Below are 14580 nucleotides of genomic sequence, written 5' to 3'. Positions count from 1 at the left end.
CGTTAGGGCCGTCTGAGGGCGATGTTAGCTCCCCGGTCATTACCGGGAAAGACAGATGTTTTAGCACTCAGCTCTGCATTTCGTACACGCACATACACACAAAACATAACATTACGTACTGCACCTATGAAAGCTATGACGTGATGCCTAAATCAGGTTTTATGTGAGGGGCATTGATTCATTTCCCACCACTAAAAAGCCAAGCTCGGTTTTTACAGCCCGGCCCAATATTGAACATGACTCCACACTAAATATCACGCCGAGGTCTCGCTGGGTTTAACACTGTGACCTCCTCGCTACACTGTGTTTTTATAGAACCACATTATACTTACTGTCTGAATTAGTGTTTGAATAGACCCTAAAATGAACAATGCGTAGCTGTGTGGGTGACAAAGCGCAGAGCTTGTTTTTGTACATCGTGCAGCGGCCATATTCAGCAGGCGGTGTTCTCGCGCTCGCTCTCTCCCTGATGCATTTTCCATGTGTGCTGGAAAGACAAACACAGCTGCACTTTAATGACACTCAAATGCTTCTGGGATTCAAAATGTGTGTGTGTGTGCGTTTCTGTGTGTGTTTGCGTATGCAAGTTCTTTTTGACCACTTCAGTGAAAACCCTGTTGCAGTGAGTCTCTGTGTAACTACCCCTCAGTCTACCCTCAGAAATCCCCACTGCAACTCATTGCCTCACTTTGCATGTGCATCTGTGTGTGTGCATGTGAGCTTTCATGTGAGCGTGCATGTGAGCGTGCATGTGAGCGTTGCCTCAGAGAGTCATGAAGGCCTAAGTGGTATTTCAGAGCACCTATACGGCTGCTATTAAATAGCTTGTCAGCATCGTCAAACTTGACTGGTGATCTCTTTGCACCCCCCTTAATTTTTTACTGTATACCTCCTATTCACAAACACACACACATGCACAGAGACACACGCAGACAACAGGGAGTCCCGGACGAGACGAGACAGGCTGTGAGCTTCAAATGACCCCGAAAACAGAACTGCTGCTGAGTGATAAATGAGACAAATACACGCTGGCACTCACTCCCTCTCACTTTCTTTTTGTCTTGCTCTCCCTCATTAACGCGGCGCAAATGGAGCCGTCTCCTCTCTCTCCTTTCTTCCCGTCCCTGCACATAAATCTTCCCACTTGCGGATAGATTTAATTTTTCTTCTGAAGCGTCCTTTCCCTCGAGTTTTTTATTACATATAAAAAGGGAAAACAGTTTTCTGTCTACATCAGCTCGGCAGTCGGTAACTACGGATGTACAAGCGTCAAGAAATTGAGTACGAAACTAGCTGATTTTGTAATGATTTTAAAATAGCTTTCACAGGACAACGTGAGAAATGTGTAAACGGTTTTTTTTCAGACATTTACACATTTTATTGCAGGACACAGTACTATTTAACAGCAAAAAAATGCATATTGACACAGCTGAGAATATGTTCTCTTGTGTGTAAGTGGGATTGTTGGATTTATGGATTATTACACAAGTTTTGTGACAAAACAAAAAAGGAAACCAAACAGTGATTCAAATACCCACTCGAGTGCAATGAACAGTTTTATTGGCAGGTAACGCTGGATCGACAGCGTATTGATGCAAAGCCAGTGTGAGAGAAGGGTGAATCAAACAAGCAGTTGTTTGCCACACTGATCCCTTGATTCTGTCTTTCCTCCCGTTCAGCACTTTTCACAACAGATGCTGCAGAAAATGACAAAGCCAGTACGATACTTTCATTGATCTGTTTTTCTTTTCTTTGTGCTCCAGCTCAGCTGTTTCTTTAGATGTCCCTGATTCACCCTCTATCTCCCTTTTTCCCTCTGATTGGTCTCATATAAGAGCTTGAGCCTTGAGGAATCCTCTTTCTCGTGTACTCAGGAATGCAGTGATCGGTTCTTCTGTAGCTATCTCTGTGTCCGTATCGTAGATCAGTGCCATGCCACATAATAAAGAAGTGTGTGGGCTCTGCACTGCTGTCAACCTCTTCACAATTTTTAAAAAAGCTCAGGTGCACTTGTTCACACCCAGGAGAGAAAACTACATCCAACTATCTGTTAATGTTTCCATCTCTGCATCCATCCATTATTTCGTTTTCGGCTTCTCATTACGGCCTGATCACACCTTCATACAGCTCCTCCTCTTCTGAACTCCTCGACCCCAAAAGAGTCCAAATAATCTGCTGTCCTACTTTCAGAGCTACGCAAACACTCAGCACAAGGTTGGAAGCTAGATCTGCGAATTGGAAACAGCACTGATGCAGGCGGGAAATGTAGATGAAGGAAAGACAAACAAACAAGGAGGAGTGTGAACGTGGCATAGAACGAGGTTACTGAAGAGAAGAAGGGCGCTGACTAAGACAAGACCAAACAAGGAGCTCATTGTTTTAGCATGAACAATTCAGACATGGACCAGAAAAACAGATTTTGCAATTTATGTTACAAAACAGTGCATCTAACAGACCTGCACACCACAAGCCTCTTTAACCACCTAAGTGAGAATTGTGTCAAACAGTACAGAGAGGGATGAGAGGTACAAAAGTACAATCAAGTGCTCAAAACAAACTTCAAACTCAGATGTTACAAGAGGCTTTTGCCTGCAACAAACCAAATGGTGGAATCACAAAGGTGGAAGGAGATAACGGCTGCCATAGCAACTTATGCAAAGACATGGCCCCAATTTATATTGCTGAGAAAAGCTATAAGTAACAAGTAATGATATCTGTTGTTATCTGGATATAAAATGACCTCTGTCTGGATAAAAGACTTGGCTCTTTGTGCACAGCCCTATCTGGCAATCCATGTGCCAGTGAACAACACCTCAGCCTTCAGCTTCTCACACTACGAGTGGAGATGAGCTCAGAGAACCAAAGCATTACTCCTCTCTTGACAGCAGTCTGCCATGGAAGTTTCTCTACCAGATCTTGAGAGCTTTAAACAACATAGTGTGACAGGTGAACGCAAAGACTCCGTCATGATTTGCTGAAAATGATTCGACAAAGAAAGGACAGCTCTACAATGAATTGGACCCATAAAAACAACACATACAATAAAGCTACACAAAATAAAATCCCTGTGACAACCTTGGTAATTGTATTTGGTGGTGAGTTAAACTGCAGAGTAAATATTTCATAACAGCAATAGAAAGGATTTCATTGCATGAACTATATGTGTGCAAAACCCCAGCTTTCATTTATTTACAATTAAAAGGTTGTGGCTCACAGAGCTGGACTCAACCCAAGCAGCCTTCAGCTGATCCCCAGTTGGTCTAATGATGGAGACGCACACGCGCACGCACGCACGCACGCTTCTCTTCCAACCATTTCCCATCCTGATGTGATGAAGTCTGGCCGGAAACAGCCATTTCCCTGAATGTTCCCATCCCTCCTCCGGCATACTCCCTCATCCCTGATTCATTGCCAATAAATCACTGAGGGAAAAGGCACAGACAGAGAAAGAGAGGGAGACAGACACAGTATGAAAAAGTATAAGATAGACAAAGTAGAGGAGAAGGAAGGAGAGATGGCAGCGTGAACTAGGAGGAGACAGTTCACTGGAAGTAGAAAAACAGAAATGAATTGCCAAATATGGCTGCGTGTACTTTGTAGTGGTGACGTCTTATTGAGAAAACAACAAAAAACAGAGATGTTATAAAAACACCATTTCTAAATGGATACGCTTTATATCATGGGTACTGGTTAAACTCTAAACAAACTGAGAGGACGAGGTTGTTTGAGGGCAGATTTCTTATTTATTGAACATGTGGACTTAAACCACTGAAGTCTATGATTGCAAAACATAGACTATGATTAAAGTCAGTCTGTCCCTTGCTGTATGTCTAACAAATAAACAGTCTCCCACCTACTTCAGCTACATTTACAGTAATCAAAGTGCCACACAGACTTAAACGATTTCCACATTGCTCTCCTTGTTTTTCCCCCATCCTCCACTCACAAAAGCCCACTATGGCACAGTAATATATGCCACCTGCAAACCCCACCCAACCGAAGAGGCTTTTGATCATGCCTTCCCGACTGTTTGCTCTCCCACATGGGCTCCGGTTACCACTACTACCTCCCCTCACCATCAACATCGCACCTCAGCCCAACACAAGGGATTTCAGTCACCACTTCAAGTCGCCTAATTTCTCTGTAGGTTTACGTTATATCCTAAAATAGAATATGGCATCTGAGTCCTTACTCTCATTAAAATGATTCTAACTCTGAGGCCTCTATAGCTTCAGAGTAGTAGAGTTCATGAGGCCAGAATAACAACACCTGGCACAGAGGTGACAGACAGCAGCGACAGGAGGCTGTGAAACCTGTTGAGTGAAAACATCAAACTCTAAAACATCTGATTTGTTCATAGCTGCTTGCATCAGTTAACCACTGTTAAACTAAAGGGCAGCAAATGTTAAGATCCCAACTTGCTACAGGACGTATTAACACAAAAATAGCAAGATAATATAAAACTTAGGCTATATAGGAATTTTTATTCATATTTTTTCTAAATCAGCATTGGCCCCCTAAAATCCATATAGGTTAGAAACAACCTCCTACCAAGGTTCCATACCTGTTCTGCATCATTTGGTCTGAGCACTGCACTCACAAATGTTGAAATTTGTACGATATCATAACAACAAGGTGAACTTCATCTGCTGAGGAAGATCATATGATTACAACTGAAAGCTCCAGAACAGCCACTTAATGGACCATGCAGTGAGATTTTTCATTTCATTGACAATAATATCTGCTTTCTCAATCCCATGCTTTTTTCCTGACTCCATTAAGGTGCATTTTAATCTCCAAACTTGGTTTTATACAAGTGTTTAATCAAAGGCCTTTGTCTAATAAACTGCTTAATATCGTTATAATATAATATGTATTTGGAAGTTTGCCTCCTGATCCCACAAATCTCAAGTTAATTGAACCCTGTCTGTTTCACCAGATGGCACGCAACAGTTTGAAGTGCAGCTTTGAGACAGTCTGTTCTTCTAACCCTGATTTTGTTGACATTCTTTCAGCCACCAACATAAACCTGATGGTACATGTTTTTACAGTAACAGATTCCACCGACCAGGAAGGTGCAAAGGAGGTAACAGAGTGACTCATCGTCCAACACTTCTAGGTATGTGGGGTTACTGTGGTACATTTGGAAGGTGTCCCTGCACAATCTGTGCAGATAGAGTGTGTATTATCATGTGATTTAGTCAGTGAAATGAATACTGCAAAGGTTGAAATCATTAGGTATGGGCTGATAAAAATCAAGATGTTAAAAAGTGGATTAACGCAAAATAAATCACGTAATTGGTGATTGATCATTATAATCGCAAAGTCCACCGAACAATTCTCATTAGTCTGATGCAATCATTGTGCAGCCTTAGTGTGTGCATTGCAAGGTTAAAAACTGTGTTTGTGCAGAACTATTTCTAGCAGATAATTCTGGATTGTACACTTTCCGGCACTGGTTTATCCAGGGGGTAGAGTTACTGCAACACTTATACATAACCCCTTTATATCAGCGTGACAGACACTGGATGAGTCACATTGAATCTAATATACTGAGCACAACAAAAAAAAAAGACCTGTACAGAGCTTATTTACGACTTTAAACATCCAGATCAGAGTACAGCTTTAAAATGGACCATTATGTGAGAAAGTAAAACATAATGGTTTTTGGCATCTGCTATATCTGCCAGCCATTAAACCCATTTCACTAACTGGTTGAACCCTGGGTGTATTGACCTGCTTTCTTCAGGTATTAAAGGTTCAGGGGTATTATGATACCTATTGATCATGTTGTCATATGTTCTTTGGAGTGGAGTGCAGTTGATCAATATAAGATTCAGGTCCATTATAACTCACAAACTGCATCTTAAAGAACAGAGGTGAAAAAAAAAGTTGACCAAGGTCTCCCGCTACTCACAGAGCTATATCCCCTACCGGGTTTCCTGTCCTGATCAGCAGGGGCAGACGGACCCTCTCATTACCGAAACCGCAGATGAAAATGAGAGCAAAATGAGGCCCATTACCACACGGGCGTGACTAATATCCCTCCACAGACCTCTCCACACACACTGGACACATGCACGCTCGTCACACGCGCACATCCAAGTTACATGTATTCACAAAAAAAAAGTCAGACGCACACACCAAGATCAATAACGTTCCACAGAAACAAAGACGAGAGGAAGTTGGTAATAAACTTTGGCTCTATTAAATTGACCAGATCTCGGACTGCTCTGTGGGGGGTGTCTGGCTCTTTACCGCTGTGTGCATATATAGGGGTGTGTTTATGTGTGTGGGTGTGTGTATTCCCTAATCATCCATGATGTCATTAGTGCCTAATGCAACCCCAGCTCAGCCTAATTCCTGCCCACTAAATGTCTTGCCTTCTCTATTCCCTCCCTCACTCACAGTCTCTTTCCTCTCTTCCTAACCACTCCAACCATTCCTGTGATACTTCATCTCGTGTGCTTCTCTCATCTCTCCAAATATCCACTCTGCTCGCCATGTCCTCAAATGTCCGCAGCACATTCATTACCTCAGCGGAATTCGCAATCATCAACCTCTAACCCACCACTAGTCTTGCTCTCGTTTCAATCCTCAGCTCCTGCAAATTTGCATTACCGATTACGGTTTGACTTTTCTGTCTTGAAATTTTCCACTTCATCTCTTTCCATACAGTCATTCTATCACCTTTTTCCACCTATTTCCTGAAACACCATCTGCCATTCTCTATCCACATGGGTTTTTTCCAGCCAAGCTCATGATTTGTGGCTTAATTTTTTGTTATGACTTCAATTTGATCAAAAGTCCATCAACAGTTTACTTTTTGGGGGAATAAATTGACTCAAAATGGTCAAAATGTGTAGTAGGATAAATAAATGGGGATGGTGACATTTGACAGATCTCTCTGTGGGGAGATGGAGCTCATGAAGTCTCAAACTCCACAAGCAACTGGAACCTGACACAGACTTATATTAAAATTTCACACAAATCATTGCACGGTTGTAAATCAAATTTTTCATATGTCGTGAACACTTTTCTCTCATTCCATGATCCAGTTGTATGTTCACCTGTGGTTCATCCCAACTTTTTCCTCCCCTGTTACCTCCCTGTCCCCCTTTTTAATGCCTTCTCAATGTTTTTTCTTTCTTTCCCCTCCTTTGCCCATCGGGTCTGCGGAGTGATTTATAGCCTTGCAATGGTCTGCTAGATGGAGGGAAGCGAAAGGGAGGAGAGGTGGATGAGGAGAGGAGGGGCTGAGTAGAAATTGGGCGGTTTGGCGTTTGAAGTACATGAAGGAGTAATATAAAATACACCTGGTCCATCCACGGGGCACTCTCTGTACAGAGAAACAAAGGGAGGGGTGGGAGACGGAGGAGGAGGAGAGGGCTGGGCCGCGGGAAAGAGAAGGGAGAGAAAGGAGGGGGGGGTCACTTCGTGTTCCCTTTCAGGATGGCTTTTATGGTGAAACTTCAAACGGTGACCTCCCACACCTCCCGCCCCTACATCCCCCTGCTCCCTCACTCCATCCGTTCCTCCGTTCGTCCCTCCCTCTCTCTCACTATTGTGTATGGCCATGTGGACAGTAATTGGCTATTCTTTCATGAGGCTGATTTCAGCACTCTTCCCCCCACAGGAAGGGGCCCTTTTGCTGCCCCCTTAGAAGTAAGAGTATTTGTGTGCATGTGTGTGTGCTCGTTGTAAATATGCCAGACAGTAGGTATCAGGTGGTTGAAGGGACCTGCACTGGCTGCAGACGGTACAGGCATTTCATTCACTGTGTGCACCAAATTATAACACAGGAATCGGAATTTGATGTAATCTGATAAGAATAAATCTCGGTGAGATTTTATGAAAATATACTTATCGCTTACAAATGTTCACTTTTACTTATGAATAAAGTTTACATTACATGTGTGGAAAGCTGCAGTAACAAGTGCTAAGAGCACATTTAAAACCCTCAAAAGTCAATGAATAAGTATTTTATTTTTCCTTTCACCCGAGGGCACTTACCTAACTTATTCATGCCATAAAATGTACTGTACAAAAAGATAAAGAGGCTTTGCAAATGTTTCTTACAGTCTACAATATCCAAGCATACTGCAAATGATATATAAAAGCTGCCCTACTCTCACTAATGACTTCTGGCCCTCTGTGGCTTATAGATCAGTGTGCGTTCATTAATGATGCAGGCGTGTGTGCAAGTGTGTGTGTCAATTAGTGTGTGGAGAGGATTAGCCGTCCCCAGAGAGGCCTAATTAACACTACACACAGGCAAAACCAGCACTTTAGGATCGTTTTATGGCATTTTTCACATTTTCTTTTTTGGTAGTAAACAGTGAAAAGTGCCAGGAAGTATATGAAAACAAGTCGGGATGTATGAAAGTATAAAGGCCACATTCAAACCAGTTATGTTGTCCAGACCAACAAGACACATTGTCATATATGCATTGACCATGCACCCACACGCACGCACACAGACAGACAGACAGACACACACACACACTCACTGTGGAGGGTATGTGATGTATACAAGCTCTTAAAAGGTTAAATACTTGGGAGGACACAACATAAACACAGACTTAAGTACAGGGTTGTCTGTCTTCGCAGACACAACACATCAACAGAATTTGGGATAATTGTGTTGTTAAACAAATAAAAACACTGCACCAGTCAGGATGAATCACAGCAACTTTACGAAAGCAACAACACAAAAAAACAGAAGTTTCCAAAAATGAAAAAAAGGGTAGAGCCAAGATTCTGAGTAGAAGCAGAAAGAAGATAGATATCGGCCTGAGTACAAGAGTGCCTCCTACCTCTTTGTAGTTCACCTTGGGCTCTATTCTCCTCCGCTTTCTGCCCTTCCCCTGATGACTCTGACTGAGGAGAATCCATTTTACAACCTGCAGGAGGGAGGACAGTGGGGTGAGGTGGCGAAGGCGGGAAATAAAGTAGAGGTAGAAAAAGGGAGAGACCAGAAAGAAGCAGATTTTGAGTAACAGGGGTGAGACAGTATACGGAGGAAAATACAGAAAAACAGTGGAGAGGTGATGATAGAGGATGGAAAAGGAGAAAAGAAGGGGAATAAGAAAAATAAATTAATGTTTGTATCCTACAGCAGAAAGTAAATCAGACTTACAGTACACTTTCCATCTCTCAAGTGGAAACGCACACAGGAATACACACATGCCCACTCAGCGATGCCACTAACATGAGCGTAAAGTGGAAACACACTCAAACATTCGGCCGTCTATAGCCCCCCCCCCTCAAAACCCACTCACATTAATTTTAACCTTTCAGCACTCACTCATGCTCCATTTAAAACAAACGCAAACTGCCGGCTAAGACAAAAGAATAATAGTTTAAGTATGTTTCTGTGACGGAGCCTGGAGCGCAGCAAATCCAAACACCACAGATCTCCATAAAACAGCCAATCACTATCAGGGCCAAACTCAATCTACTCCTCTCATCCACTTTCATTCATATATAAAGTGTAAAAAGTGTTTTTCTAATATGAACAGCATATAAATCATTTCTTTTGCTGTTATTAAATGTATATAATATATTTGACAAATATTCTGCTCAGATCTGTTTCAGATTTATTGTAATGGAAAGATAAATGTGAGAATGGGAACATATAGGCAAAGCAATTACGAACAACACAGGACCTTTATGGGAAATCTGATAGGCGGTACAGAATGACACGCAACAGATGTACAGCCCTGTGTGCCACACTTCACTCAGAGACGGACAGAGGGAGAGACTGAAACGAGGGAGCAAATGAGCAGAGGAGAGGTGGATGTGGAGCAGGAAAGGTAGAGATACGAGATGGTATCAAACAGTGCGGAACAGAGTGTGTGAATGACACAGAGGAGAGAAAAGAGAAGAAAGCAGACACTGTGGGAAATAAACCAGAGAAAAGAAAAGGAGATTGATGGGAATCACATCAAGCAGTCTAAGGTCCAATATTTCAAAATCTCAGAGGTGCCCCCCAAGTCTGTCTGCCACTCCCTGAGGACAAGAAGAAGAGACAGGAGGAGAGAGGGAAGGAGAAAGAGAGAGTGAGTGCTTACCTCAGCTTTGACTTCTTCTACCAGCCTTGCCTGTGACCACACGGTGCTCCTTTCATACAGCCACTGAACGACAGAAGAGAAGGAAAAGCAGTGAGCTGGGGGCAAGTGATCGGGACAGAGAGGAATGCTTTGCAGAGGCAGAGAGAGAGAGAAGGAGAGAGAGAGAGAGAGAGAGAAGCAAAGCAGGAAGGGGAGGGAGAAAGGAGGAGAGGTGGGAGGAGAGGAAGGAGGAGGAGGTGGGAGCGCGATCACTTGTTTCTCTGACGGAAACTCGCGACTTGACTCCGGAGGATGAGAGAAAGGAGGAAGAGTGGAGGAGAAGAGAGAAAAAAACAAGGAGGAGGAGATTAAAAGAATGAAAAAATCACCTGAATTAGCCTGCAAGCAACCATATGACAGACGGTCACCTCAGTCCTCCACTCTCTCTCACACACACACACACACACACACACACACACACACACAGAAAGACAGACAGACAGACAGACAGTGGGCACAAACATACAGCACTTACTCTCTAACCTTATTAAGCTTTCAGCAGAGCTGCTGTGTGAGTGATGTGATTCACACAACAGAACGATGATGGTGAGGGCTGTTTGTGTGTGTTTGTGTGTATTTGTGTGACTGTGTGTGTTTGTGTGACTGTGTGTGTTTGTGCACACGTCTTTCTAGTTATTAGGGCCAATTTTGGTTCAATACCATCATTGTGAGGACATTTTGGCCGGTCCTCACAAATTAGGAGTTAAGACTTGGTTTAGGTTCGGGTTACACATTTAGTTAAGATGGTTAAGGTTAGGGTAAGGGGCTAGGGAATGCATTATGCCTCAGAACTATAGAGAGACAAGTTTGTGCATGTATGTGTGTGTGGGGGCAAAAAAAGGAGACACAGTGGCGTACATGGAAACAAGGTCTCTGTAATATCACACCGCACATGCAAACAAACGAGATGCAGCAGCGCTACATCATACTCATACTGTACAACCCATGATACACCCATGTTCCTGCTATTAGCGTTAGCCACACACACACACACACACACACACACACACAAAGTTCAATACCATAACTGCATGCCTGAGTAGTTCTCTCTGTGTATTACACAAAAGTACTCCAGCAGAAAGAGCATGAAGGTGTGTGTAGAAGCAGAGGACACAGAGCGAGGTGGACACAGAGGGAGGGAGGTGTAACAGTGGGCCGTATAGAACGTGGTGAGTATTGAAAGAGTAAATTGGCATAGTGTAACAGGATACCACACATACACAGCTCTTTTTGCTGCCTGGATTCCCACCACCATTCCCTGAGTAGTAAGGGTTTGTCTACCTCAACCTCTCTCTTGTCTGTGTAGTGTCTGGAGGATCAATAGGTTCAGAAGTTACACTGAGAGGCAAATAAATCACATCCCTTACTCACTTAAAAGCAACTTATAGCGATGTGTGTTGTGAGTGTTTTAACTATTTAAATTGGAATAATCTAAAATCATGGCTATCCCTCATAATCTTTTTTTAATTCTGGATAATACCCACATTTTTGTAGTAATACTAAAATAATACATTTTAGATGCCTTACTTTGAGTACAAAGTTATTATTTTATTCACAAAAAGTAATATTTGCTATCTACTAATTCCAGAAATCTCTGTATATGGAACGCATATTTTGAGCACCGTTCATCTTATCAGCTTCTCACTAAACATGCGTCTTGTTAAGGGACCCAGATTAGGACATGTGATGTGTAGTGACAGGCGCTCTGTAGCAGCGATGGCTGGGACGCATCAACGCAAGAAAATGTTAACATACTCTCCAGCTTTTGGTTCTGTGTACTGAGTCGAGCTTCACTGAACTTTGAATAAACAGGCGAAAAGCTCTTTGTGCAGCAGCGGTGGTGCAGCTTCAGGGTTCTGTGGACTGAGTCCAGCAGCCGGTCTTTAACAGGCATGGCTCAATAACTGCAGGTCACTTTCACAATTCCAGAAAGAAAGCTTCAACCATACCACAGGCCAAAATAACAGCCCATTCCAAACAGGTTTAGAAGGAGTACTGCACTATTCTTTATAATTAAACCAAACTGATCACATTCAATAGTTTTTAATGTGGAAACAAATAACTGATTAATTTGAGCTCAAGGTTGTGCCACAGGGCTAAGAAGTTTATATAAGTATGCTGTATGAATATTGGTAGCAAAAATAAAGGTATTTATCCTATGACCTATAGTTAGAAAAAGGACAAATATTAATGACAGTCATAGGAGAGTGTGTGAGGCTGAAAAGCTTTGGTGAATAAAGGGTCATCTTTATTTAAAAAAGGGTTCTTAGCCTAGATCCATCATCCCATTGTGAGTGCTTACTCATCTAAACTGTGCAGTCTAAAATAGGCAGGCACTGGCCTTTCCATTCCACATCTCTTACCCTGGGATCGGTGAATGTCATTGTTTATTATTAGGCCAAACCATTTCCTGCCTTTCTCCAATTCAAGCACGCTGTCGAGCAATGGATGGGAGAGCAACAGCAGCAGAGAGTGACAGAGAGAGAGAGGGAGATTTTAAGAAAGTGTTTGTGTCTAGTGTACACAATACACAAGCACTTGCATTTGTAAAAGGTTTCAATCGATCTGGCTGATCTTATTAGCCGCTGACTCGCACATCAAACACAGACACACAGAAAAAAAAGCCTCAGCGAGAACACTCTAGCCATCACCCAATCAGGTGTGAGAAAACCGCAGTCGCTCCAAGCTGTCCTTTCCACCCTCAGAGGCCCCTGAAAGGCTCCAGTTACATCATCACATAAGCTGGAAGGTAAAGGTTCCCAGACAGCAACACAAGTACAGACACACACACACACACACAAAAGCCCGTACAGACAGTTATAATTAAGATCAGTTACCATGGAGATAGGAGGATTGAAGAAACTGATAAAGTGGATTGACGGTGTGTGTGTGTGTGTGTGTGTGTGTGTGTGTGTGTGTCTAGCATTGAATTCTGGTATCTTCGACCATGGGTCTCTCACCATTAGAGAGGACAGATGCAGAGAGGCACCGCTCACCTTTGAGATACAATACCACTTTAATTACGTACTGCATTCTAGAACTATAGTCATCATCACTGAGAATCATCTTTTGGAATAGTGACATGGAAAATTCAAGTAGTACAACAAGTAGAACAAGAAATGTTTTGCTGTTATCGGGAACTCCATTGTCAGCGCCCAGCAGTTGTGAAGTATTTATAATTTGGCAGCAAGGGTAAATGCTTTAAAGGACACTCCTCCCACAATCATTAAATAAACATATATCTTGGACTAACCGTAAAAACTACTGTCTTTAAATTGAATCTGCACAAAAAATCTTAACGAAGAAATTTCCAAATCTGGAAATGTAGAGAAAGAAGAAGAACAAGTAAACTCAAGTATAAATAAGGTCATGTTGCATTTCAAATAATAGGAAATGGGTTAGAACCAACAGCTACAGAGTGCATTATCGTATGAATCTTAATGTGACAAAGATCAATCAAATGTATGTCATCACTCAGTTCAAGTCTGGAAACAACTAATCTCTTGTCCAACCAGAAACTAGTTTGGTGAGAACACAAAGACTAAACGATACTCCAGCATCACCGCCCTCAACACAACAGCCTTGTTCTAATCTGTGATAGTATGAACATAACTCAAGTGATTACTTATTTTAGAGTTACGACATGAAACCTGTGAACTCAGGCGAGTACTAGACTGTAAGCACAACTACAGTAGTGAAACTACTACTAGTAGGACTCATCTATAATCATTTATTTAATACAGACAAAAAAGTTTCTGTAAAATGTATTTTCAGTCTAACTGGGTCAGAGTAGTAGTTTATCTAACCAGATTAATATTGTAAAAATATATTTGAAATGAAACATTAAATACAAATGTCACTTAAATGTTAAAATGCATAAGCTGTATTACTATGTATACTGTATAAATAAAGTTTTTACCCTCTGGTGGTTATTATACATAAATATTTAAATGCATTTTCAAGGAAGACAGGAAGAATAAATAGAGAAAGAGAAAGACTCCTCATACCTTCGGAATTCCCAGTTGATCGAGCCACTCAGCAGAAATAGCACTGAGGGTGAGGCCTTTTCTGGAACACAATGGCACAAGTGTTAGTATTATTCCTATTATTATAGCAATGACTGTTATTGCCCAAGACACTCTATGAAAACATGGCTCTGGGAAAAAGCTGTTAGGGTCATGGCAGACTTGAGGTCTTGGCCAACACCTTAAACAAAACGAGAGGCACACCCACTTTCCCATACAAGGATGAGCAAACATGCATGTACAGACAATGAATCGGACTTCTATGTATGCATATAAGAAAGAATGTATACGCACAAGTGTGTGTGTGCGTGTAGCTTTGGAGGGACTGATTGTTTACCAAAGTCATGCAGTATACAATGCACACACACAGCGATACAGCTTTCAGAAACAAAATTCCATATGCTCTCTCTATAGTTTCTCTATAGGTTGTATAATAACTATAG

The 14580-nt window shown here is 42.1% G+C and overlaps 1 protein-coding gene across 13 annotated transcripts in view; it reads right to left on the bottom strand.

Annotated features, from left to right (window-relative positions):
- aopep (aminopeptidase O (putative)) overlaps positions 1-14580 on the bottom strand; it is a 70007-nt gene that overhangs the window by 23995 nt on the left and 31432 nt on the right. For 10 of the 13 annotated variants that reach the window (XR_011240888.1, XR_011240887.1, XR_011240885.1 and 7 more), the window contains 3 exons: positions 14120-14180; positions 10074-10136; positions 8817-8903 (listed from right to left, as the gene is read on the bottom strand). Coding sequence is in view for 8 of the 13 variants with exons in the window: in XM_020102740.2 (XP_019958299.2) it covers positions 8817-8903; positions 10074-10136; positions 14120-14180 (211 nt within the window). In the remaining 5 variants the exon portion in view is untranslated. The other 3 variants (XR_011240889.1, XM_069523641.1, XM_069523646.1) reach the window with 2 other exon arrangements.

This window comes from Paralichthys olivaceus, chromosome 4, assembly GCF_024713975.1.
Source record: "Paralichthys olivaceus isolate ysfri-2021 chromosome 4, ASM2471397v2, whole genome shotgun sequence".
Lineage (NCBI taxonomy): Eukaryota > Metazoa > Chordata > Actinopteri > Pleuronectiformes > Paralichthyidae > Paralichthys > Paralichthys olivaceus.
The sequence above is the reverse complement of the archived record's forward strand: the minus strand, read 5'-3'. Positions and strand labels throughout refer to the sequence as shown.